We start from the raw sequence: 23667 nt of genomic DNA, 5'->3' as shown, positions 1-23667 counted from the left end.
CACATTTTGAGTTGCAGAATATTATTTTTTACCAGGCTGACAACTCAGGTATACATATAAACTAACAAATTGTATAAACCACTGCCTAACTTTATAAGAAGAGAAAAACAAGTTTTTAGCGACAGAATTTGTGCAAAGGATATGTCAAGCAAGAAGCATATGGGAACCACTAAATGCCCCATGATACAATAATATCACCATACTTAAGTTTAAATGCAATATTTTTTCAAACATTTTGCAATATTGTGCATATTGCAATGACATAAATTGCAATTTATTGTGATTTATTGGCTTATGTTTTTGTTTTTACCACCACGGGTTAACTAGTGCTTCAGAGCCATGGTCAGGGCCATAGACACTAATTTGCATAAACCTCACTCAGATACGGGAGCCATAAGTCAGGCAGACTAGACTAACACACTCTACTTAACTACCCCTCTGCCCAAGCAATCTCTCTGCTCCTAGGGGACGTAGAGAGGGGTAGCAGGTTAACAGAGATGATGCACTCTGTTCATTTTGCTAACAAAGGGAATAGCATCCTCCCTCAAATTGTCTGCTGATTACAATATTGACATGCAAAATATTGTGATGCTATTCATATGCATTGTTCCCCCTCAGCCCTATACAAACATTTTTCTTTTTAACATTTTTATTGATTTTCAATTAAATATACCATATATTTGCTTGCAGCTCATCTTCGAAATCAAAGACTACATAAGCACGAAGAGCTGCATCATTCAAATGATTACAATTATAAAGGAACTTTTAAGAGTGTTAGAGAGTGCGATTTTCCCAAGTTTATAAAAAATGCATGGTATCTCTAAGCCATCTCTAGAAGTGAGGAGGTGCTTGTTTTTTCCAAAAGAGAAGAATCAGCCATCTTGCAGTTATGGGGGAAACTCCAAACATTTTTCCATACTTTATGAATCTTGGGTTTGCTGCATAAGTAACCCACATAATAAATGTACGTGTTGCCCCAATGTATAATGAGATATGTAACAAGATTTGCATTACTTCCTGAATGCCCACAGTTTATGTTGAGGGTTGGCTATATGTGAATGGAGCTTTTATATTGAAAGTTCTTCCCGGATGTACTAGTCCATGTGTCCGGAAACTTGACGCGGCTGCTCTGTGAGTGATTGCTGGTTTGGGGCGGAGCGAGCCCGGTCGGCGAGGCAGAGAAAAAGCCGAGGCAACAGCGGACACGGACGGACGCCCTCGCTCGTCTTCTCGTCGTGTCTAACGGCTGTTTCCAAATGGCAACGACCGCGGACGACCAACGGGAGCCGGCGGACGTCGCCGCGCCGTCTCCGCACCACGGCAGCTGCCACCACCATCACAACAGCAACAACAACAACAACAACAATAACAACAACAACAAAGACAGCGAGGCGGGAGAGACCGCGACGTCCGCCACCGCCGCCAGCACCACAGAACCCGGCGGGACGGCGTCGCAGAGCATCGGTAACGGCTCGGTCATCAACCCCACCGGGGGGAACAACGGGAAGTGGGTCCGCCTGAACGTCGGCGGCACGGTGTTCCTCACCACGAGGCAGACCCTCCTCAAGGAGCAAACTTCGTTCCTGTACCGGCTGTGCCAGCAACAGGACCTGCACTCAGACACGGTGAGTCCCCGGTCAGGTTCTTGTGCATCCTTCAGCCAACGTAATATTTCTCACGTATATAGGAGTATTACATTTATTATTATATTAAAGTTAAAGTTAGTTTTATATGGCGACAAAGCTGATGAAAGACCACACTAACATTTTATAACACTCCTGTAGTGACTCATAATTGCGGTCTATTGTGAGTTTGCATTGGTGTGTCTTTCAGTCCTTCATAACATTGTTGTAGTCTGACATGTGGTCAAAGTTTGGCTTGATAAACATTTGTTTTATTCCTTCAAAATACGAATATAATTAATTTTGATAGGTATTGGGGCTGTGTTTGGGCAAGAACCTGGCCATACAATACATATCACGATATGGGGGTAGCAGTTTAATATATTTCAGTGCTGCAAACAAGGTGATATATTGCAATTTCTTATCTAATTTTAGGGAAACAGTTATAGTTTAAAAAACACACCGTCACTAACATAAAATCTAATGTAATTTAAATTTAAGTAAACAGAACAGTGAAGAGGGATAACAACTAGGCCTGTGTATCAGCAAGACTAATATGTGTATAGTATAAAGAACACACCACTATATGCATAAAAAGTTAACTTTTTTATGTAATTACAATGGTGAGGATGGATAACAACACTGTTATCTAGGGTTTAACATCAACACCAAATGAACCACTGTTTGCATGTGTCACAATATCACAATAAAGCGTTTTTGAGAGTATCCCGAAACATAATACTGCAATTAGGGCTGTCCCTGAATATTCTATATCAGCCTACATGAGTATTTTTTACCATTTAGATTCACTTCCTTTATCATCTGTGATGAGAACATATCAGATTTTAACACAATTAGAGAAATTAAAAGTTTGCATCCTGCTGTAGTCCAGTTATTAAGTCAGCAGACCTGCAGAGCTTCTCTCCCAAGGCTGCAGTCGCTGTCCAGCATCACCTGTGCTGCTCGCTCTGCGCTCCTTTATGCCACAAATTAAAGATTTATTTCGACCAAGCCAGAGTTGGTGATTGTTCAGACAGTGGAAAAACGAACCAAGACGTTTTTGGTGGGTTTTCTGTAAAGTCTGAATGAAGCTGACGATGGTGCAAAAGGAGCCAGGTCAGTTTGGCGAGAGTAATTAAAAAGCTGTTTCTGGTTAAACAAAAGGTATCTTACGCTTTAAATTAAGATTTCGTTCTCCATAATGTTGTCAGATACTAACAATAACAATCTGAGCCTGTCAGTGGCAAAAACAAGAACAACTGACAAGCCAACAAGCAAGTGTCATCTGCTCTGTGCCGCCATTTATGTCTGGAAGAGGTGGCTGACAGCACGTGACACTCAACTGAAAGAAACTCAGTTGACTGTGGGACTCCAGCTGATGATTCGAATTGTTGACTATCGGGGGGCAGCCCGAATCGTGATACTCAAGTGTACTGAAATTTTCTTATGTCCCTAATTAGTACTGCTGTAGTATGAATGGTGGATTTTCTCCCACCTGATTCCAGAGATTAGTTTAAATATGTGTGCAGTTCTTGGCATGACAAAACCCATTTTTGGCCTTACTGATAATGAATCAGTAAAATAAATTTAATAGCCTGAATGATTTTTATATGATGTTTTATCTCCGGTGGTATCACAGTAGCCTTTAATGGACAAACTACATTATACTATAATTGTGTTCTCTGTGTGCAATTCCCAGAACCTATTACTACAACTCTGTTCTGGCCAGGAAATGCACGCCTGCAGCTCCTTAGTAGGCGTAGAGTTGTCTAATGACAAGCTGATATACTGTATACATGTGCAGTATGAAGCTCTCCCACTCTCTCCTTCTCCTCTGTGTGTGTGTGTGTGTGTATGTGTGTGCATCTCAGCATCATTTTGTGGTGTGAATGTAGCTTGCTTGAGTCAGATGGATGAACACGTGCCTCCTCTTCTGCAGGGAGCTGCACACTCAGTGGCTGTACAGCTGGCATCTTATGGAGAGGGAGAGAGATGTATTGTGTGTCTCCCGTCACATGTAGATGGAACACATTGGCAAGTCTCATGAATGATGCAGATTTCTATTATCCTGCAGCCTTTGATATGCATGTGTGTGGGACAGAGATAGACATGGGCAGGTCTTCCTTGCAGCCTGGAGTCTCCCGTAAATTGGCATCTTTTTGCCTCTTATTTCCTCTTACTTCTGCTGTTTTACCAACCGCAAGAAAATCAGCAATAAGAGTGGGTAGTGTGGATAAAATGTCTTATCATGGAGTATGCACTTTAAAACAAGTGATTAATTTTTATGCATTGTTTTGGCCATGGTACCTTATGGCATTTTTAAGTAACAATGGCAGAACAAAGCAAAAAGCCTCACATTGGCACACTGTCTTCTGTACTTGCAATTAAAGATTTGATATCAAGGTTTTGGTAGGATGACCTTTATCAGGTTATTTTTGGTTTATTTTAAATAATCATCATCAAACTACCTCACTTTAGTATACTTTGAATTTTATAGGGGATTTTGTCTCAGAATTCAAATTAAATGCTTTGACAATTAAACACTGAAGACAAAGTCACATATTAGTATAGCTGATATTTATCGCCTAATATACGCTGATATGGATATAGACTGATATAGCTGGATAGGTGGTTGGACAATATATAATGTTTATTTGATCAGGACAGAGCATGTTAATGAACATCAGTATGAATATACAACATGTAAACATGCCAGATTTTTAGCAAGAATGCTAATTTAAATCTGTAGTCCCTAAGCAGGTAACACAACAGTTCTTATTCTGTATAGATATTTTTCAAAATATTTCAGCCCTCATACAAATATACAGTACAAAAGTAGAGAAAGACTAAATACATTGTGCAACTTGTGAGACATTGGAAGACGTCACAGTCAGGTTTGGGAACTTGAGATGGGCATTTTTCACTGTTTGCCGACAATTTAGTTACATTAACGGGCAAAAAATAATTGTTGGATTAGTTTATCATTAAAATAATAGTTAGTTGTAGCCCTAGTCAAGTCAAATCAATTTTATTTGTAGCCCAGATATCGAAAATGGCAACTTTGCCTTAAAGGGCTTCATAATCCATATACCATACGATACCCACTGTCCTTAATCCTCCTTTTCAGATAAGGGAAAACTCCACTACCACATGAAAATGGAACAAAGAACAGATGAGGGAATCTTATTATCTTATTTATAGATGCAATAACAGAATGTTGGTTAAATGAAAATTAATTATAAATTATTATTATAAAAATCTAAGTACTAAGTACCATTATTGCTGAAAAACAGCCCTGTTCATTGATTTACAACATCACAGTTTAATATATCTAGAGATGCTAAACCACAGTACAAACAGATGGCAGAATATCTTTAAATATCTTCTCACAGTTTACATTGTCATATGTCATGTGCTTTAGATGTTATCCAGTGGAGGTTACATGTCTGTAGCTTTAAAAAGAAAAAACTCAACAGAAGAGCAGGTCTTCCTACAGCTAAAGTGACTAAGCCAAAAAAAAACAACCACCAAAATTGGAGTTGGTAGGATTTTTACCCTACAGCAGTGATGACTGTTCCCCTGCTGCACCACTAGGCTCTGTGGAAAGAATATTCCCATGTGACCTTCAGCCGCGACCTGTCAGGAGCTCCCTCTGCACTGCCCCAAGACACACAGTCACACGCTGAATCTCTCTCACATGCACAAACACACACCTACATCTCTTTCCTTCCCTCACCTCCGCTCTTTCCATCCCCATCATCATCGTCCTCTCCTCTCCTCTCCTCATCCGCGATCTCAGCAGCTGACTCACCGTGAATGCTTAACGCACGTGTGTCCTTTTTCATCTGCGTCTTTTATTTCTGCTCTTCATCACAAACTCTTGAATCTCGAGAGGTGCAGAGGGACTTAATTTAAGTGTTTTCTGGCCCAGTCACACTTCTGTCATCCTAAAAATGTGAACTGAGCTGTAGGCAAGGCACTGAATCCTCTGTGAGGTGTGACCTATGAACATCATGGTTGAGAAGCACCAGGTTTCTTTACATTCAACCCAGAGATTCAGATTTTGAAAGTCAAGAACAAAACACTGGTTACTGGAGGATTTAATTGAGCAATAATATGTATGCAGAGCTGCAGACTGATAGCCGTAGGAAAATGTAGTTCAGTTACATAATTACTATGCTGCTAATTATTTCTGTTGTAATTCAAAAATAATTATAGTAGAAATGTGAAATCGCAAGGAAAGGGTTTTTAAAATATTTCTTAGTCAGTGGTTTTACAGTCAAAAGCCTCATGATGAATCCGAATCGTGCTGCTTTGAATCAGTTAATACCCACTGAGCTTAACAGCCGTGAAAGCACACAGGCATGAATGATACAACAGATTGGACGCACAGTTAACTGGGGAAAAAGCTGTCTCATTCATGCAATTATCATTCTCCAAAAGGCAACACAGATGCAACTTTATCTGTCTGTCAAGTTCAGTTTATTATTCTCAGCCTGTCAAACCAACCAAGAAAGCAGCCCAGATGTTGTATATGTTTGGGGGTCTAGGCTACTTAATGCCACCTCTGGAAAACCTCCCGAAAAACTGGCTGTTGTCTACCAAAAAAGAAAGATCAGCAACTGCATGGCTTATTTCTTGCCTCAGATGTTGTCAGAAACATTTTGGTGAACCATTTTTGTAACAGTTTCCAAGTGAGACACCACGTTGGTCTGGTTTGAAATGCAGGAGCAGACAGCCCACAAGTGAGTGTTCATCCAATCCGGAAGCTGCCAGAAGTGTTTGCATGGTTGTTGGTGGGTGTAGCCTGTTGCTAGTCACACATCTAATTCTGGGAAGCGGCACAACCTCTCGCATCTAAAACATCTCTATGGGCACATACTGTTAATGGGTCAACAGACCCGATGTGTTAGGATCTGGTTGGCTTATCACCTCTGCTAAACAATTTGCTGCAGAAACTCTCTTATTCACATCTTGCAAGGTCCTTGCGCTTTCGGGAATAAATAAATTGAACACACTGCAAGATGTCACCCCAAAATTATGTTTGGAAAAGTGTGAAATGCATATTGAAGTGTCTTTGAAGAGCCGGCGCCCTGTCTTTCCCAGCAGACACCAGGCTGAAACCAGTCTCTGCTCCTCGGGTTATTTAGTACACACAGCAATCTGAAGCTGAATCACACAGAGGAGCAGTTCAGTCTCTCTCGTCGTCTCTCACTCAGGAGCTCAGAAGCTGACTTTATCCTCGCTGGAGTCCCCCTCTAATCCGCTGACGTTAGCGTGTTTCTACTCAGGGGTTCTTGGCTGTTTTTAAACCCACATGCACACAGACTGTCTAGCTGTGTGCGACTGTTTTAATGAGATTACCAGCACCTCACCTGCTCTGCCCCCCACGCCGAACCAAACCCAGGCCTATCTGCCGCTAATACGGCCCAAGCTGACCCCAAGCCGTCCGAAGCCAATTACATAATGTAGCTAACCTTCAGCTCTGATAATGCCGGTTGAGTTGGCTGACGAGGTGGCCAGTTGCAGACTATAACCACATAATCGTATTACCCCAGATTTGTGATTAGCAATGGTTTAATTCATATGAAATACCAGGGGATAATACAGGTGAGGTTTGATGTTGTAACTTGTTTTATCTGTACACATTTTCGGTCTAAAACTCTGTGGGTGTCTTTGTCCCATCACACGGAGTCAACATGGATTCCACCACAAGCCTGGACTCGCTTTATCACTTTATCTGTGCTCTGAGATGTCTAGTATGAGGCGTTGGCAGTAACTTATAAACATGAAAAAAAAAAATACTAGCGCAAAGGTTTTTATTTGTATAAACAGTACAGAATTGTGTGGACTTGTCCCCTTTCAACCATCAGGATACACGAATTAGACTTGAGTTGCATGTTGTAGGAAAAAACATGAAAATGCTGCCGTTTATAATAACACATCTTAATTATTTTCTGAACTGCTTTGCTGTTTTCTTTTACTTAAACTTGCTTAATTAAATCAGTACAGATAGAAGTGATAGAGGTTGCACAGTTATGTGCTTATAAACGTGGTTGCTATTTTGGGAAGATTTGCAGGGGAAAAAAAGTATGTTTTCATAACTAGATTAGAGATCTAGTTTGGGGAATTATACTTATAAGCCTTTTTAAGAAAATCCAAGGAATGCATTTCTTGTGAGAAGGCCCTCAGACAGTTTTATTAATCCACAAAGATGTTTCATTCACCCAGTCAGGAGCAGAAGAACATGAAATGAAATGTGTTTATCAGTGGGGAGCTGCCGTGATGCCTCCTACATCAAAAATGTCACAACGCTGAGAAGTCGATGCTTCAGCCAGACCATCTGTGATGCCGGGGATGATAAATTAGGTTGATACATAATTAGAAATCACGCTCATGTCCGGAGTTTTTTCACAGCTTGTATGCCCCTTTGGACCAGAATAAGGTGGACAGGCCACATATGTGCTCACATTTTAACTAAAGCAGGAGAAAATCCCAGTGTCTTCACCACAATATACGCAAATGTCATAATCACAACACAAAGGCTGCAACGTAATAAGTGAAATTACCCACCATGGAACTATATAGACACTTTTAAAAAAAAAAGAAAATAGAAAATTGTCAGAGTTAGCTTTTTATGGCTTATTGGAAAGTCAATTAGTTTAGTCTAACTGATGCATAAGTTAATAAGTTAATCAGCTGTGTGCTGAATTTGGAAAATGTAGTATCAAGTGCTAGTTGCTAGTGCTGAACAAATATGCTAAGAAATAATGGACTATAACTTTTCATGTTCTAAAATACTAAAGAAAATAAAGGATTTTAACAATAGATTTTTTTTCTTACTGCGTTGAAAAAAAAATATTCCTGCAAGTGCCCAGATAATTACATTTTATTGGACTCTGTTGAAGGACACTGTTATAAGATTAGCAAAACTCCTTTAAGGAATAGGTAAGTGTGTAATGTGTGTGTAGCAGACAGAGATATGGTGCAGATAGTGGAGCAGAGGAAAAAGTTAGCAGTAAGCTGTCGATCTGGCAGTAAATGTAAAGTACAGGTTACAGTGTGTCAGTTAATAAATGCTGCAGTGTTTCAAGACCTTTCCAGTCTTGTCTGTTATTTTCCAACTTCTTGAAAAGTGACAGAGGTTAGTCCCAAAATCAGCTGAACAGTAAAGGCTAACAATACAATACCTTTCTGCCTAGAACGTTGGCTCTGGTGTAACCTCATCCTTTTGCAAATCTTTGTAATCCAGCCTTGAAGTGACTATCTTTTTGGAGACTTTGTAAAATATATATATTAAAAAATATGTGTGAATATTTATCAGTTTTTACGTGTTGAAAACAGTTGTTGTTGTTAACTGTCCACTAGCAATTAGGGCTGAACAATTAGTCAAAATGTGTGTGTTGAAACGGTGAAATGTGTGTCAAAATACCATTCAAAATTAAATATTCTCTCTCTTTGATTTTTTTGTTTTTGTCCAGAATCACTTACTGCTCCTTTAAATCTGTGAGTGATGCGTTATTTCCAAATTAAATCTACAGAATTACATTTGGCATACACGTAAACATAAAGGATAATGCACATACCAAAACATTTTGCAATGTTATGTTCTTTTTTTTTTCAGTATCCTTCAGCTTTAATGTTCATATGTGCTCAGGCAGGCAGCAGTCTGCAGCAGGCGTGTGTCAGTGTGTGTGTTTGGAGAAGTGAAAAAGGCTTTTGTTTGGCTTTTGGTGATACTGTAGCCTGTGGGATGTACTCACCTCTACAGGGAGATGCTGTGGAGTCACATCGTATTTCCCTGAACAAATGTTGTGTAAACCATTAACTCACCAACTAGTGTCCCTGTCCTCTCAGCAACCGAGGGTATGAGCTTGTGAGCAAGTTACTGCGCTGCGGCTGCAAATGGGTCTGTCGTAACAAATAACCACCGACTCTGTGTGCGTGCGTGCATGTGTTAGAGAGAGAAACCGTGCTCTGACACATCGAGGAAGCTTTCCGCCAGTGTTGTCATGCCCACACTGTCAAGTCAAGTCACGTTGATGAGGCGTCGGTCTGTCCTCCGCTGCAGCTCCTCCGTTGATTTAGGATGGTGTGTTTGTGTGTGTGTGTGCATTTATCTATGCTCTGTGCTGCAGTCACCGTCACAATCACTGTGACTTTCAGTGCAGACGCACATATTCAAATACACATAGTGCTGTGTCTATACAACATGCCCCTGTCTTTATAACCCGTCCTTTCATCCTCTCTGTCTCTTAGTGTCTCTCTGTCACGCACACAAACCCCATGTGTCTTCATCCTCCGTCTCTATGGAAGTGTCCCTCTATGCTTCTTTGCTGTCTTTGGTATTTTTCCGAGTACGTTTACCCTTCAGGTACCCTTTTTCTCGACTAATTCATCCTTTGTCCAGCCGCATCTCTATCCTGCAGACTACTTTACAGTCTGAATCCGTTCGCTTGGGTATGTAGGTTTCCTTTTTCCTCGCACTCGTTTCAAGTCTCACATTGGGAAAAGCTCATCAGAAACTCCTGTCACGCTATGCCAGCAAAGATTGGCTGGACTTGAAGAGATGAGTGTCAAGGATGAAGTCATACTTCTAATATAAATTGGGTTGACAACACACCATCTATCATTTGAATACGTATTCTTGCTGCTAGAACATCCCTATTCTCTTTAGTGTGCGTGTTTTTCTTTCAGGATTACTTCTCTTATTAGTCATGCCGGAAACGATGGGTTAGTACTTATCATAATAGGCGATAGGTGTAATAGATAATGAGGCTTTGCTGGCATGCAGAATCTGTAGAAACCATATTCAAGTTTTTTTCTGTTAAGTCCTTTCAAAGTCTTTAGTCTTCAGTTGTACTAAATTAGGTTACACCATTAAAACTGAAGGCATGTCATAGCTAGTAAAAACCCGAGCAATGGATCAAGTGGTTGCTGGGAAATATTTTGCTGTCCAATCAAAAGTTAAGTAAAAGGAAATCAGTATAACATCACAAGCTGTATTTTGCATAAACAACCTGAAAATCCTCCCCCTTGAATATTTAAAGCAGCAGTTTTTTTTTAAAAACACTGTAAAAATGTTTTGTCAGGTTCACCCTGTGAAGTTAGGATTATAATCATAAAATACTTACGAGTGGTACTGTACTGCGTGAATGAGTAAGAACCCGCTAATAAAAGTGACAACATGCATCTGTACAAGATGCTGCTGGAGGGTAAGGGTGTCCACTGCCGCTTCAGCAAACAGCCATAAAAAGAAGCAGTCATGTGAACAGAGCAGGTTCTCTTTATTAAGATGAACATCTTCTTATTCTTTCACTCTGTGTGTATCCATCTACCCCTCACATACCCGGACCCAAATTATTTATGTACAGTACACGCCACCAGCCAAATGTTGGGAGGTGGTTAAATCTAGTTTGGTTGGTTCAAGTGGAGATAAATGTTTGAGAAATGGACTTCATTAACCAGAAATCATCTGACTTTTTTCTCCGAAGCATTATTTTTAAGGCCTGTTTTATTTTTAAACATGTAGGTTAGTTGGTGTGAACTGGTATAAGAGGTTTGTGAATTCTGGGACTAGGCTAGAGATGGTGTCCAACTTAGGAACCAAGATACAGTAGTATCCTGTTGTGTGCCCTGTAAACCTTTTCTCTACAGACACCATTGAACTTCGTGTTAATGACACATAATCAGCAGAACCGACTGACGTTCTTTATCTTCAACTTTCACACAATTCCCAAATTCCTCTGCCCCCCCCCCCCCCTTCTATATCCCTCTGGCTGAGTCTCCTGAAGGCCTGTGTGTCTTAGTATGGATTTTTCCAGCAGTGGCTCCTTTGTGAATTCAGCTCTAAAAGGGGGCTCTGCTTCAAGCGATCATCACGAGGAAGAGCGGGGGGGGGGGGGGGGGGGGGGGGGATGTGTTGGTGGGGCAGTAGTCATGACGTAACAGCAGAAGTAGCCTGGAGGTGGGAGAGAAGCAGGCTGTCGACACGTGTGATAACAAAGTTACCAACAACTACTAGTGCGGAGGGCCGGCAAGCAGGAACTTCAGTGTCCAGCTGGAAAAGGCTGTTGCTGTGGCAGGAAGGTCTCGAGGGAAACACAACTAGCGATGTGGTTGGGAAACCCCAAATTTTATACAATAAAGGCTTTCATCTGACTATCAGGAGTTACATGAGTTTGTACACAGAAGTATTTCAAATTCAAAATACTTTATAAACGTGTACATTTAAGCACCGCCTCTTCTCAAGAACACTGAAGCATCACATCAATCTAACATCAACAAAACATCTCTCAGTGGGGGGCTTTTATTTTGGAGACCTCTGCAATGCAACTTGCACATGAACATCCGTTCCAGGCAGCCTATACTGATGAAAATAGAAAACCAGGATGTTTTTCTCCAGCTAGTGAACTTTTGGGTCTAAAAATACTCAAACGGAGTACTAAAACAAGTGACAACATGCACGGCTCGTAATGCAGTAGCATTGCACTGAATACAACCATAGTTCAGATAAATAAAAAAATGGAAGAAAAAATGTGAACACATTCCATTTATGATGCGATGCTGCTATAATGGATGTTATATTTTTCTGTCTGTCCCTCTGATTCTTCCTCTGTAACAGGATGAGACAGGGGCCTATGTGATTGACAGAGACCCCACCTACTTCGGTCCAATCCTCAACTATCTGCGGCATGGCAAACTGGTCTACAACAAGGAGCTGGCTGAAGAAGGTCTTTGACGTGCTCTGTCTCTACTCAGATGTGTCCTGGATGGATGCATGAGTTTGTTTTACTTGTTGGTCAGGTGGAAATAAGGAAATACCTCCATACTGCCTCATGTGATGTCATTTCTTCTTCAGTGTCTCTGAGCACTTAAGCTTCTAGTTAGTGAATGTGAAAATTTGCAATACATGTACAGATTAATAAATATTATGGTACAGCAGAGATTCCCAACCAAGAAAACGTTCACCCCAGGGGTACTTCTGCGGTTGCCTGGGTTTACTTGACAGATTATAGAGTAGTAATCAAAGTAATTTTATAAAATTGATTAAAAAATATCTACATATTTACCCAGCTGTAACCCCCGGAACACATTAAGAGTTTGTGAAAAACAATTAACAAGGAAGAAGAGAGTTCTACACAGCTAGTTAAAATATCCTCTTGATTGTACAGCAATGATGCTGCCATAGTGGACCGAGTAAGACTGGCCTGTAAACAAACACATGTAAATGGGGGAGCTGCCATTTTGTCTGGATAAAAAGCACTTTAATATTTACATTTACAAAAAAATATTCCTATTCCATGTAGACCATAGACCCTTGAGCATGACTTGGAATTTTTAGGTGTAACACACCAGAATTTGTGACAGGAAAAAGGAATTACTTTGTTTTTTATCTGTTAAATATTATATGTGTTAGTCTGAAGATAATATTTCCTGCATAGTGATGTGGTCTTTCAAATTAATATAAAAACCATGAATGTTGTTCTGCATTTAGGCCCAATATGACTTTATTATATAGACTGAATTTGTCTCATTATCTCCAGCTCTGGTTTGCTTCCAGTGTACCTGGCTATAAATAGTGGATAAATGGTTAAGGGTCTATCTCTGATATTTAAAGACTATCCAGTTAAAAAATCTGTTCCCATTTGTAACATGTTTGTTGATGCTGATGAAGGGGTTTAGGGTTAGGGACCACTTTGCTGTGATATGCATTCAGGAGCTGAGTCGTGTGTTTCTCTTGTTTCAAGGTGTCCTGGAGGAGGCTGAGTTTTACAACATCACCCCACTGATCAAACTGATCAAGGAGAGGATCGTGGAGAGGGACTCCAAAGCCACGCAGGTATACGCAGAACTTGTGTTTTCATGATGGAGGGGTTTGCTGCCTCACTCTGTTCTAATGGCTTTAAAAAGCAAGCAGGTCATTTTAAATGAAACCACAAAATACCTTATTTGGTGTGTATAACGTTAAAGAATATTCTCAACCCTTATTACGCTGTTTGTATCTAGCACTTGTGTACTAATTTTTATGTAATAAAATGTACTGTACTACAAAATTTAGCCATTATGGTGCTGGAGTAAGTGCAATCCCTTTTAGTCATTTTCTCTTTGTTAACGATTTCACCCGTCTGTGCTTCTCTTAAGAGAGTGCTCTGTACATCAGGCTTGTCCTTTCTTTTCTTTTCTTTTCTCAGGATGGTTGCACTCACTCTTACATAATCTCTTACACTGTCCTCCCAAACATACTCCCACTGTCCCTGCGCTCTACTGTACTTCAGTGGACTCGTTGCTCATGTTTGCCTCGGGTTAAATATGGTGCAGGAATATGAAAGTAGAAGAGCTGGTTTTGTAGCTAGCCCATGACTACGTGATGTATTTCTCTTTGATTATTGTCCACCAACTCCATGTCACGTTGAAAAGGTTTGGTCGAGGCAGATAAATATGTTTGCAAAAAGTGATCTAGGATTAGCTTTGTGAAGGTTCATTGACCATCTGCTGTCCCCTCCTCTCTTTCCCCAGCAGGTGCCCCCCAAGCATGTCTACCGAGTGTTGCAGTGCCAGGAGGAGGAGCTGACCCAGATGGTCTCCACGATGTCGGACGGCTGGAAGTTTGAGCAGGTCAGCGTGCGCGCCTGCAGAAAGCCCCGCACCGGACTGCTCTGGACTGTGGGTTGGACTCACGCTGCTGCTGACCCTTCAATCTTGACCCTTGGCCTGATCCCTTGGCCCTAACCTGAGCCCTGCTATCTCTCTGCACTCCCAAAATCAGTTTAGAACTCCCAGATAGCATTAGTTCACTTAATTTATTTACCTTATCTAGTGAGTCCGTAGTTAGTCCCAGTTAGTCTGATCTTAAATATTTACCCTTAGACTCAAAAATACGTAAAGACATCTTGTCACCAGGCAGCAGCAGACCCTAATTTTCAGTATATTTTACCTTCAGCCTCTTGTGAAGAGTTCAGAACCCAGATGGTGCCCATATCCTGCGATAGTGCTGGAGTGGTACCGGGTGTAGCCTGAGATAGTCCCAGGCTGCAGTCACTGTCTTTTTTTAAGAGTTTGTCTACAGCTGGTACATTTTAAAAACATGTCAGAGAACCATTTGGTTTTAAGTCACACACAAACAAATGTACAGGACGTACACACTTTTAGTAATACAACCTGTGTGTTCACACTGTGAGCAATGAAATCAAATAAATCACAAAATAAGTTCAGTTGTACAGGGTTTTTGAGTGCACTCTTGTGCATTGGTAGCAGCACCAGCAAGCAACTAATACCATACGTTTATTTTAAGAATTGCACATTTTTGCCTCATAGTTTTCTCATATATTTTTGTTCTCTATATTTGGACTTTTTTCTTCTTGTTGTTTACTCACAGATATTAGACCAGACTGTACTAGCTGAAGTGATTAGTCCAGGGGTTTTCAAAGTCTGAGACTGCCGCCCCCCCCCCTCTCCCTTCACTCAGCAATTGAACCAATATAGCCCAATATTGTTGTTTTACATTAAGTCAGACTACACGAAATACATAAAAAGTTCAATTCAAAGACATTTATTAGTTACTGGCTCTGGGAAAGTGGGAAAACTAAGAAACTGACTCATCCTGTTCTGAGTCATCTGTCTTTCTTTCTTTTTTTCTGTACTTAGATATGCTGTGTGGTAAACTCATCTATGTGACATATATTCACATCTTCAGTTAGCTAATATTGGCAAAATGCTAGCTAACTAGCTAGCTGTTGATGTAGATGAGCTAGCTGGTTAGCTTTGATGTAGATTAGGTAAAGTCAAAGGCCAATGTTAATCATGATCATACAGTCATACAGAGTACAATTACTCTATTCTCTGCTTTAAACCTGTCCTAGTGTTGGCAGCAGTGATCAGCCACTCCCGTACTGACAGGAGAATTGAGCTATACGTGTTTTAGCTAGTTAGCTAACGCTTGATGAAGATTAGGTAGTTAGTTAGATGTAGTTGAGTTTAGTTTGCTGGCAAATCAGAACTGTTCTTGGAGCACAATGCGGAAAGGGGCGGGGCATAGGAAGGGTCAAATCTCTTTCTCTTTAACCAAATCATACACATTATCATATTGATAACTACTGGAATATTTTTCATGTCCATTCGCTGAGCCTCCTCTGAAACTGTTTGGCGCCCCTCTGGTGAGGCCCGCCTCTTACTTTGAAAACCTCTCGATTAGTCATGAGTTATTTTAATCATCTATGCAACTGACAGAAAATGAGTTCGCTTCGGTGTTGAGACTGTAATATTGGTCAAGGGATGTGGAACTATTTTTTGACACTTTTATAAACTAAACAAACAATTAATTCAGAAAATGAATATAAGTTGTAGCATACTCTAGACTTAAAGCATACAGATATTTTCAACATTGTAATTGCAGACTAGTGTTTACTCTCATACTATGGACAGTCTGTTAGAATTGAGCGACTCTTTGCGACATTGCTCGCAGTGTCAACACACAGTACAAATAGGCACAATTATATTGATTTTTGAGTCACTGTAATGTTAGTAATTGGAGTCTGACATTAGAGTCACCTTCTTTTAAGGTGAGGGCCTGGCCTCCTAAGTTAACAGGCTTCAGTTCATCGATGCCCTCTCCTAAAGTGACATTCACGGAGCCTCAATAGTTCAGCCTGTCCAGACTATAGCATAGAAAATAACATATAGACCCTCCTTTTCCCACTGCTTTGGCACCAAGCACAACTGCATGCTGCACAGCTATGACTTGCGCACAGTCTCCTGCAGAAGCTAACCCACAGTTGTTTTTGCTGTTCCCACAAGTTAAAAGATGCTTCTTGTTGAGTCCACTGCTGAGTGTGTAACAGCAGGCTGTACCCCCGCCCGCCCACCCGCCCCCCCCCACCACGCATGAGAAGAATCTTTCCTCGCTGTAGTCTGGGATGTCGGCTCTCTCAGTTTCTTTCTCTCTGCTGCTTTTTGTTTTCTCTTGATTCTTCCTGACACTCACTCCACTTCTCTGTCTCTGTCCCTCTCTCCTCTGTATTTCTTTCTGCATCTGTTTTCCCTGTCTCTTTCTAGATGGTCAACATCGGCTCGTCGTACAGCTACGGAACAGAGGACCAGGCTGAGTTTTTGTGCGTTGTATCCAAGGAGCTTCACACTCCTGGTTCTGGGCTGGGTACGGAGCAGAGCCACAAAACCAAGGTGAATCTCTATCTGTTCTTCTCACAAACACACAAAGATTCGCTGTATAATGAAGCTGCCTGGCTGTGTGGCCATGTGTGGTCCGGTCGTTGTTCTCTATGTGTGTATTTCTGTTTTGTTGTGTGAAAGAGAAGGGGGGGGGGGCATCTCCTCTCATTGAAGCGGAAGCGAGTGTGCTTTGATCCTGCGCTCTCCACTGAAAGCTCCAAATGTCACTCGCCTCGAAATGTCATTCACAAAATCATTCACTCCATCATTCACACAGCTCTCCCTCCTCTTTCCTGCTATAATCGGCCTCTCACTTTGTCCTCCTGTCTATCTCTCAATGTATCAGTCCACTTTCTCCCTCTTTCATATGGATATATAGACATATATCTGTCCGTCTCTATATTTACCTCTCAGCTTCTCACTGTCCACTCACTGACACTCATCAGCGTGTTCATTTTTTTTGTTGTTTTCTGTCTTGTTTTTTTTTTTTTTTCTTTTCCTTTGTGTTTTCCCCCTCCGTCCTTCGTGCTGAATGAAGCCGACGGAGATGCAGGAGGAGGAAGCCGCGAAGGATGAGGAGGAGGAGGAGGAGGAGGAGGAGGGAGGGAGAGATACCACACCAAATGAGTGGCTTAGAGAATGAGGGAGTCATGTTTCTTTGTTCCCCAAGAGAGGCGGGAATGGGTGAGGAACTGTGCGATAGATGTGCTAGTGGGTAGACCTGGTAGATTTTAGTGTGTGTGTATATGTGTGTGTGATGTCTACAGTGATCTGGGCTATTTCATGGCACTGCATTGAGTACCACCTCTGAGCTGTCCTAGTACTTCCTGAAAATAGTTTATATAAAAATATGCCTGATAACAGCAGCAAAAACACTGAACATTAAACATCTTGTCTTTGTACTGTATTCAAATGAATACAAGTCGCAAAGGATCTGCAAATCATGGCATTTTGTTTTGTCCAGCTCTTTTGGAATTGGGTTTGTATATATGAACAGTCAAATCCTAATTTAGCTGTTCGGACACCATGGCAACAAAGTTTCAAAGCATCTGGTAGTGATGTTGAATTATCGCTCTGTCCTACTGATGACATGAATGAAGAGGAAGGATAAGCAAAAAAAAATCTCATCATTATTTCAGTCGCGCTCCTCCGGTCCTGAAGCTGTTTACTGATGACCTCTGCTAGTGAGCCAGGCTGACCTGCAACAAACCACATCTGGTAGAACAAAAACGCTGTGATAGAACTTTTTGTTGGCTAGTATTAGAACATTTTTAGACTCTCAGAGCGTTCCCCTGAAAACTGTTAGGATGCAAAAATGCTTCAGTCATTAAACACAATTCAAGAAAAGCTTCTTGTCTCGCTGAAAATGTGTCTGTTGATCAAAGATGTACTGGGATATTCTAAAACCCTGATTGATCAGACACTCGGCATGCATGATCAATTTTGCTAATTGGCTTTTGGATTTTAAAAAAATGCCGCTTTCTCGTGCTGTTTGTTCCAACGACCTGCAGCAGCTCATATATGTGTGTAAACATGGACGTGCTCAGTGTGGTCTGTCAGTGACCCTGACACAGTGTTAAAGATATTGATCGAGCGCTGTGTCTGTGGGCTCTCATTGCAACGCTGTGACATGAAATATCTCTGACCTTTCAGTGCGGCAGTAGTGTTAGATGTCCTTCCCAGTCTGTGTACATATACAGTGTCAATGTAGAGTCACACACAGTTACACCCACCACATAATGGACACATTTGAAGACATTTAAACAAACAAAATGAAGTAAATATTAAAGGGGCACACATTTTAAAACATGTAATGTGGTTAAGACATGGCTGTGTATGTTTCTGTCGATGTTTCCAGCCATTATGCATGTCAGTAAAGTCATTTGCTCTCATTCTGTCACCATTTTCATCATCATCACCATCATCACAGCCAAACCATAGCATAGATAGAATGTATCAAATGTTCACATATATTAGAGTAATATGGATCTGCCATGTCCTAATGTATGTTTTTCTTTAATTTCACAGCTTTTCCAGATCCATGGGTCCCGGATGTAGAAATCACATGAATTTAAGTTATTTTTTTCTAGGCTCTGACATTCTGTTCATGGTGTATGATGTATGTCAAAACAGATTTGTAGCATTCCTAACAGTTCAATGACAAAATGCCAGTTAGAAAGATCACCAAACGACCAAAAAGAAAACATAAAACCTAAATCTCACAGTCAGTCGCAGCAATATCTTCAAAAGTATTTTTCAGTCAAACTAATTTCATCGGTAGGAATAATCTTGTGTTGGTGTGACCGGATGTTATATTGCCAAGGGAAGTAGTGGACTTAGTAAATTGTAACCAAAGATCCAGATTAAAGCTGGCTGATCCAAGGTGCTCAACCAAAACGTGACAGATAATATAAAATCTGCTTGAGGAAAATTGACACCGATGAGCTGCTGCTGCGTCCCTATGGTCTGATTAATGGCAAATGGTGTTTTTAAGATCAGTTTACATTTACACTACCACTTTACAGTAAAACTACCCCTATAAATAGTTTATATTGAGGATATCGATTGGGTTGTTGACACTATAAATCAGTAGTAAACAAGTTAAAACACTGTTTTTGTACATCAGACATTGTACTGAAGACCACTGAACCAAGTTGGTTAACACTGGTTTGAGCTTATAGTAAATGGACTTCTCAGCCCCTGTAGTGAAGGCTGGAGCAGAGCTTGGCGGTGTGCACCGCATACGAAGCATACAAACACTTGTTAAACCAGCTGTTTTAGCCTTATTTAGACACAGCATCATATGCAAGTCAATACTTTGGTCTGAGTGTTTCAGGTGCATTGATCCTGGCTAGTAATTTTCCCTGGTCAACTGGTTTGAGCTCATAGTATTAGATAGTTTAGCCATTTATTGGTCCAGTTGGCTTCAACTGACAGATGGAAACACTAGCTAGAGACAGAGAGAGAGAGAGAGAGGTGTTTGTTGGTGTGGGCTCCCCTTATTTGCTGGTCACATTGCGAATACTTCATCTGGCCATGGCGAGACTGTCAGAGACCGAAACGGTCACTGTCCAACGGAGCTCAAAACAAGAGCAGACAGCGCACGCAACACAGCTCTACATTTCCCCTGCGCCAACACCCTGTCGTGTGCTGATGCGCACCTGCATCACCTCGTGCCGATGCATGCTCAGCAGCAGTGTCGTCTCAGTCTGTCGCCCTGGCCGAGATCCAGAGCCAGCTTTGGCCTCAGCTGACAGAGCGCTGTTGGCAGTGAGTTAGGAAGGCTGTAAGAGAGCATCACAGAGAAGAGAAGGGGAGGGGAGGCGGATTAGAATGAGGAGGAGAGGGTGAGACAGGAGTGTGAGGTGTGTCTGTTTTGTAATAATGATAGTCACACTGTCATTGTCTTTGTTTGTCAAAATGAGGAACAGCACTTAAACTCGCACTGTCAACTCTCAGAGATCTGCCGCAGTGCAGGTGTATGATTGAAAAGAGTTTTAAGAAGCAGTGAGTTATATAACATGTAACTTTTAACATCCTCTGTTGGTAACTTGTAGGAACTGCACTACAGATCAAATATGTATCTCCTGCTCACACAAGCCTGTGGCACAACCCCTGACAGTAGTTTGTATAACGGTGTGAAATTAAATGAATGGTGTCATTCAGCAAATACACAAGCCACAGGGTTTTGAAAGGACATTTACTTTATCTTTGGAGGTGTAGCTGTTAAATACGGGGAAAAACACAACTTAAAAATAACAGAGTGTTGAGCAGGTAATAAAAATGTGTACTTCTGCATTTAGCCTAGAATTTGTCTACAGTACTCCAATATCATGTCTTTGCTTATCAGAAAACATTTAACCATATAAACATAGAAAATACACTATAGGGCAGAGACTAATAGAAACGGGGCAGGTCTCTTTTAAAGCATTTCTTAGAGGCATAAATAACTAAAATGGGTTCATCCACAGTGGTGGGAGCCAAACAACAGTAAGAACATTACAACAAAAAGGGAACAGAAGAAATTCTAACGATGTAAGTTATTCTGTTTTGCTAGTTAGCCCTACTAGCCGCATTAGCCACACAGCTGTGTAAATAAGATGGTTAACAGCAATCAAAGATCCTAGATGATGAATGGGTGGAATAATGCAACAGGGGCATCTTCATTTATGTTCACAAATGTACAAAAAAAGGCCTATTTCCTTTAAAAAAGTTGGTCACTGTAGCTAACATAGTTTTACTGTTAGCTAAAAAGAGACCACTGGGGTAACTAGTGCGTTTATTCAGGTTTATTTTCAGCCACAGATTAAAACATTTTACAGGATAAGTTCCTGTTTGGTTTTTAGCTGGTTTATATCTTTTAGCTCACTGTTGTTTTTAAATAGCATTATTCAAATAGCACATAAATAGTGCATTTATTCTGATTTATTTTCAGTCACAGGTTAAAACATATTTTGTTGAATTAGTTCACATTTAGTTTGGATCTTTTTTATGAAATAGTTCTTAACAGGAGAAAAATATAAAACATCACTACTTAGAGTTTGTAATTAACACTACCCTGCACTACCGCTAAAAACTGCAGTTCTTTGGCCCTGTCGGCTGAGGTTTACCTCAAACGGAGAGATTATTTCTGCCTCTAAGATTTCTGCAGCCATACTGAGCATTGGCTGTCAGCAGCTTATGTCTGACCCCCCTGCTGTTCAGCTCCTGTGTGACACTGACTGCCCAGCAACATGCAGAACAGGAGGGAAACACACAAACACACTCGGGCTGTTTTATACAGGCAATAAGCAGTTAAGAGTTACGACGTGAGACAATCGAGAATTAACATCAAGGCTCGCAACTTTTTTTAATAACATTTTGATAATTAAATCCGAAAAAAGAAAACAGGCTGCAAATACAACGTGTGTGTGTGTGTGTGTGTGTGTGTGTGCGCGTGCATAAGTGTCTCGTCCATTTCAAGTGTAAAATAGAAACAGATTTCCTGGACCTTTGAGGTTCTTTGCAATACCTTACTAGCTGGGTTAGCAGAATACAGTAAATGTTAGAATAGTGATGATACAGTTAACTCATCGTGCTTATGATAATCATCACAGTGATATTAGCAGGAGGAAGAAGACTGAAAGAGACACAGTTATGTTTATTGTTTTGTTACTTCAGCTTTTTCTCGTGGCTCTTTTTAACTCGGATCATTCGGTGCCTTGAGTTCGAGCAGCAAAACCGACGTGTCAAAAGACCGACATGTCAAAATGGTCAAAAAAGGTGTTATTACATTCTTTTATTTTTTTTAAATAGCTGTATTATTATTTTAGTCGATGAATAGGTGGTTTACAATCTCACTGAGAGTCTAGGTTTAGTATTTGTGTCATTTTCCTGCAGCACATATTTGCTCTGAGAACTTTATTTTTCATAAAGTAGAAATAAAAGAAAGTGCACGTGCACAGCATGTGTGAGCTGAAGCGGTTTCATGCAGCTCTTGTTGAAGGCTTTAGCTGTTTTGTATAAAATGTCATGCCTTTTTTAAATTTTTTTGTACGTTTGGTTGTCTTATTTATTCTCGGTTTTGTTTTGAATGTTACACAGTAAAAATAATTTTTTTAGTGGGAGGGTTTGGGGGTTGGTTAACATCATCTGTGGGTGACGTTTGCTTTTTCTACTCAACGACTGGCTTTTATTTTTGACTAAACCGATGATCTTCAACGGTATAAAGAAAATATATTCATCAGGTTTACTAAACATGCTAGTTTTAGTCTCAGTCCACTTAAATGCTGTTGAACAGACCTTTCCCCAAGAAAAGTTCAGTTTTCCTCTTAGATGAAAATGTGTTAATATTAGGTCGGTTTTATAAAAACTCCATTTGCATGTCCAGTTACCTTGTTTGGTTTGCTGGATCCACACTTGATTTTTTTTTTTATTTGTACACTTTTTGTTTGATTGATTCTGTTGTACAGTAGAGTGTGTGTGTGTAAAAGTCTTCATAGCAGTCTTCTTTCATTATTCTGCGCAAAAAAAAAACAATCTGTCAGGCAGCTGTGGATAGAAAACTGTTTTTTTTTATCTGATGCTGGAGTTTCTTTCTTCTGCTGTCCATAGAGCCTCGGTGTCTGTATACATTCAACAAAACTATGTGACACATGCATTGTAACGCCTCAGATGAAACTGTGCAGGCTTCAAAAAAAAAAAAAAAAACCGCTGTGTTTTATTCATCAGGACCTGAACAACATACTACATTTTCAACAATGTGACAGAAGACGAATTGTTTATCTTTTTTTTTTTTTTTATGTAAATGAATGTCACCGTTCTCAACAAAAATAAATCTTTGTCCTTTGGTTTAAAAATACAGACTTGAAAATCTCTTTTTTTTGGCAGACATTCACACAATCATGATGATCCCACACGTCACTGTACGCTGGTGTTTAGTGTTACCTCTGAAATAAAGCCAGTTAAACAGTCAACCGTTACAGTCAGTGCAGTAATTATCTCCTCAACCATCTCATGTTAATGTCAGTAGTTAAAATGTACAGCTGGTGTATGGCAAACGTTTTAACATTCAGTCAGTAGGGCTGACTAGTGATTTATTGGTGGAGATGTTAATTTGATATCTGTAAAACAATTTTGACATGTGAAATTTAATTTTACCTGTGCACTATTTAACAAAAAAAAAAAAAAAGAAAATCTATAATTTCAAGGTTTTCAAAGTTTATCAAATTAATATTACACTTTCACTCATACAGTAATTTTTCAACATATGGAAATTCAATTGTAGATGTGTAATCAAGAGTGAAACATTAATTACTGATGTATAATGGTATTTAAGATATGTGTGGACCAGCTTTGACTTGTCAAAATATATTTTCTACACACTGTAAAAAAAAAA

The 23667-nt window shown here is 40.3% G+C and overlaps 1 protein-coding gene across 6 annotated transcripts; it reads left to right on the top strand.

Moving 5' to 3' along the window:
* The first annotated feature begins 1139 nt into the window (after positions 1-1139).
* Positions 1140-23130, top strand: kctd17 (potassium channel tetramerization domain containing 17). 6 transcript variants are annotated; one of them, XM_084740764.1, is made up of 7 exons: positions 1140-1625; positions 12247-12355; positions 13373-13464; positions 14145-14288; positions 16677-16802; positions 17329-17474; positions 18819-23130. In XM_084740764.1, the coding sequence occupies exons 1-6, from the start codon at positions 1257-1259 to the stop codon at positions 17431-17433; spliced, it is 945 nt and encodes a 314-aa protein (XP_084596890.1). In that variant the 5' UTR covers positions 1140-1256; the 3' UTR covers positions 17434-17474; positions 18819-23130. The 6 variants fall into 6 exon arrangements, with proteins under 6 accessions (XP_084596890.1, XP_084596889.1, XP_084596894.1 ...); XM_084740763.1 differs by having other exon boundaries at positions 14142-14288; XM_084740767.1 differs by having other exon boundaries at positions 1141-1625; positions 14145-14240.
* Positions 23131-23667: the final 537 nt, after the last annotated feature.

This window comes from Lutjanus erythropterus, chromosome 17, assembly GCF_056507025.1.
Source record: "Lutjanus erythropterus isolate fLutEry1 chromosome 17, fLutEry1.hap2, whole genome shotgun sequence".
Lineage (NCBI taxonomy): Eukaryota > Metazoa > Chordata > Actinopteri > Lutjaniformes > Lutjanidae > Lutjanus > Lutjanus erythropterus.
The sequence above is the reverse complement of the archived record's forward strand: the minus strand, read 5'-3'. Positions and strand labels throughout refer to the sequence as shown.

Bases quoted from the DNA above. Each gene is read 5' to 3' on its own strand.
- kctd17 (XM_084740763.1), top strand. From the start codon at position 1,257: ATGGCAACGACCGCGGACGACCAACGGGAGCCGGCGGACGTCGCCGCG. The intron at 1,626-12,246 runs GTGAGTCCCCGG...CCTCTGTAACAG, and splicing joins AGGACCTGCACTCAGACACG to GATGAGACAGGGGCCTATGT. The intron at 12,356-13,372 runs GTCTTTGACGTG...TCTTGTTTCAAG, and splicing joins CAAGGAGCTGGCTGAAGAAG to GTGTCCTGGAGGAGGCTGAG.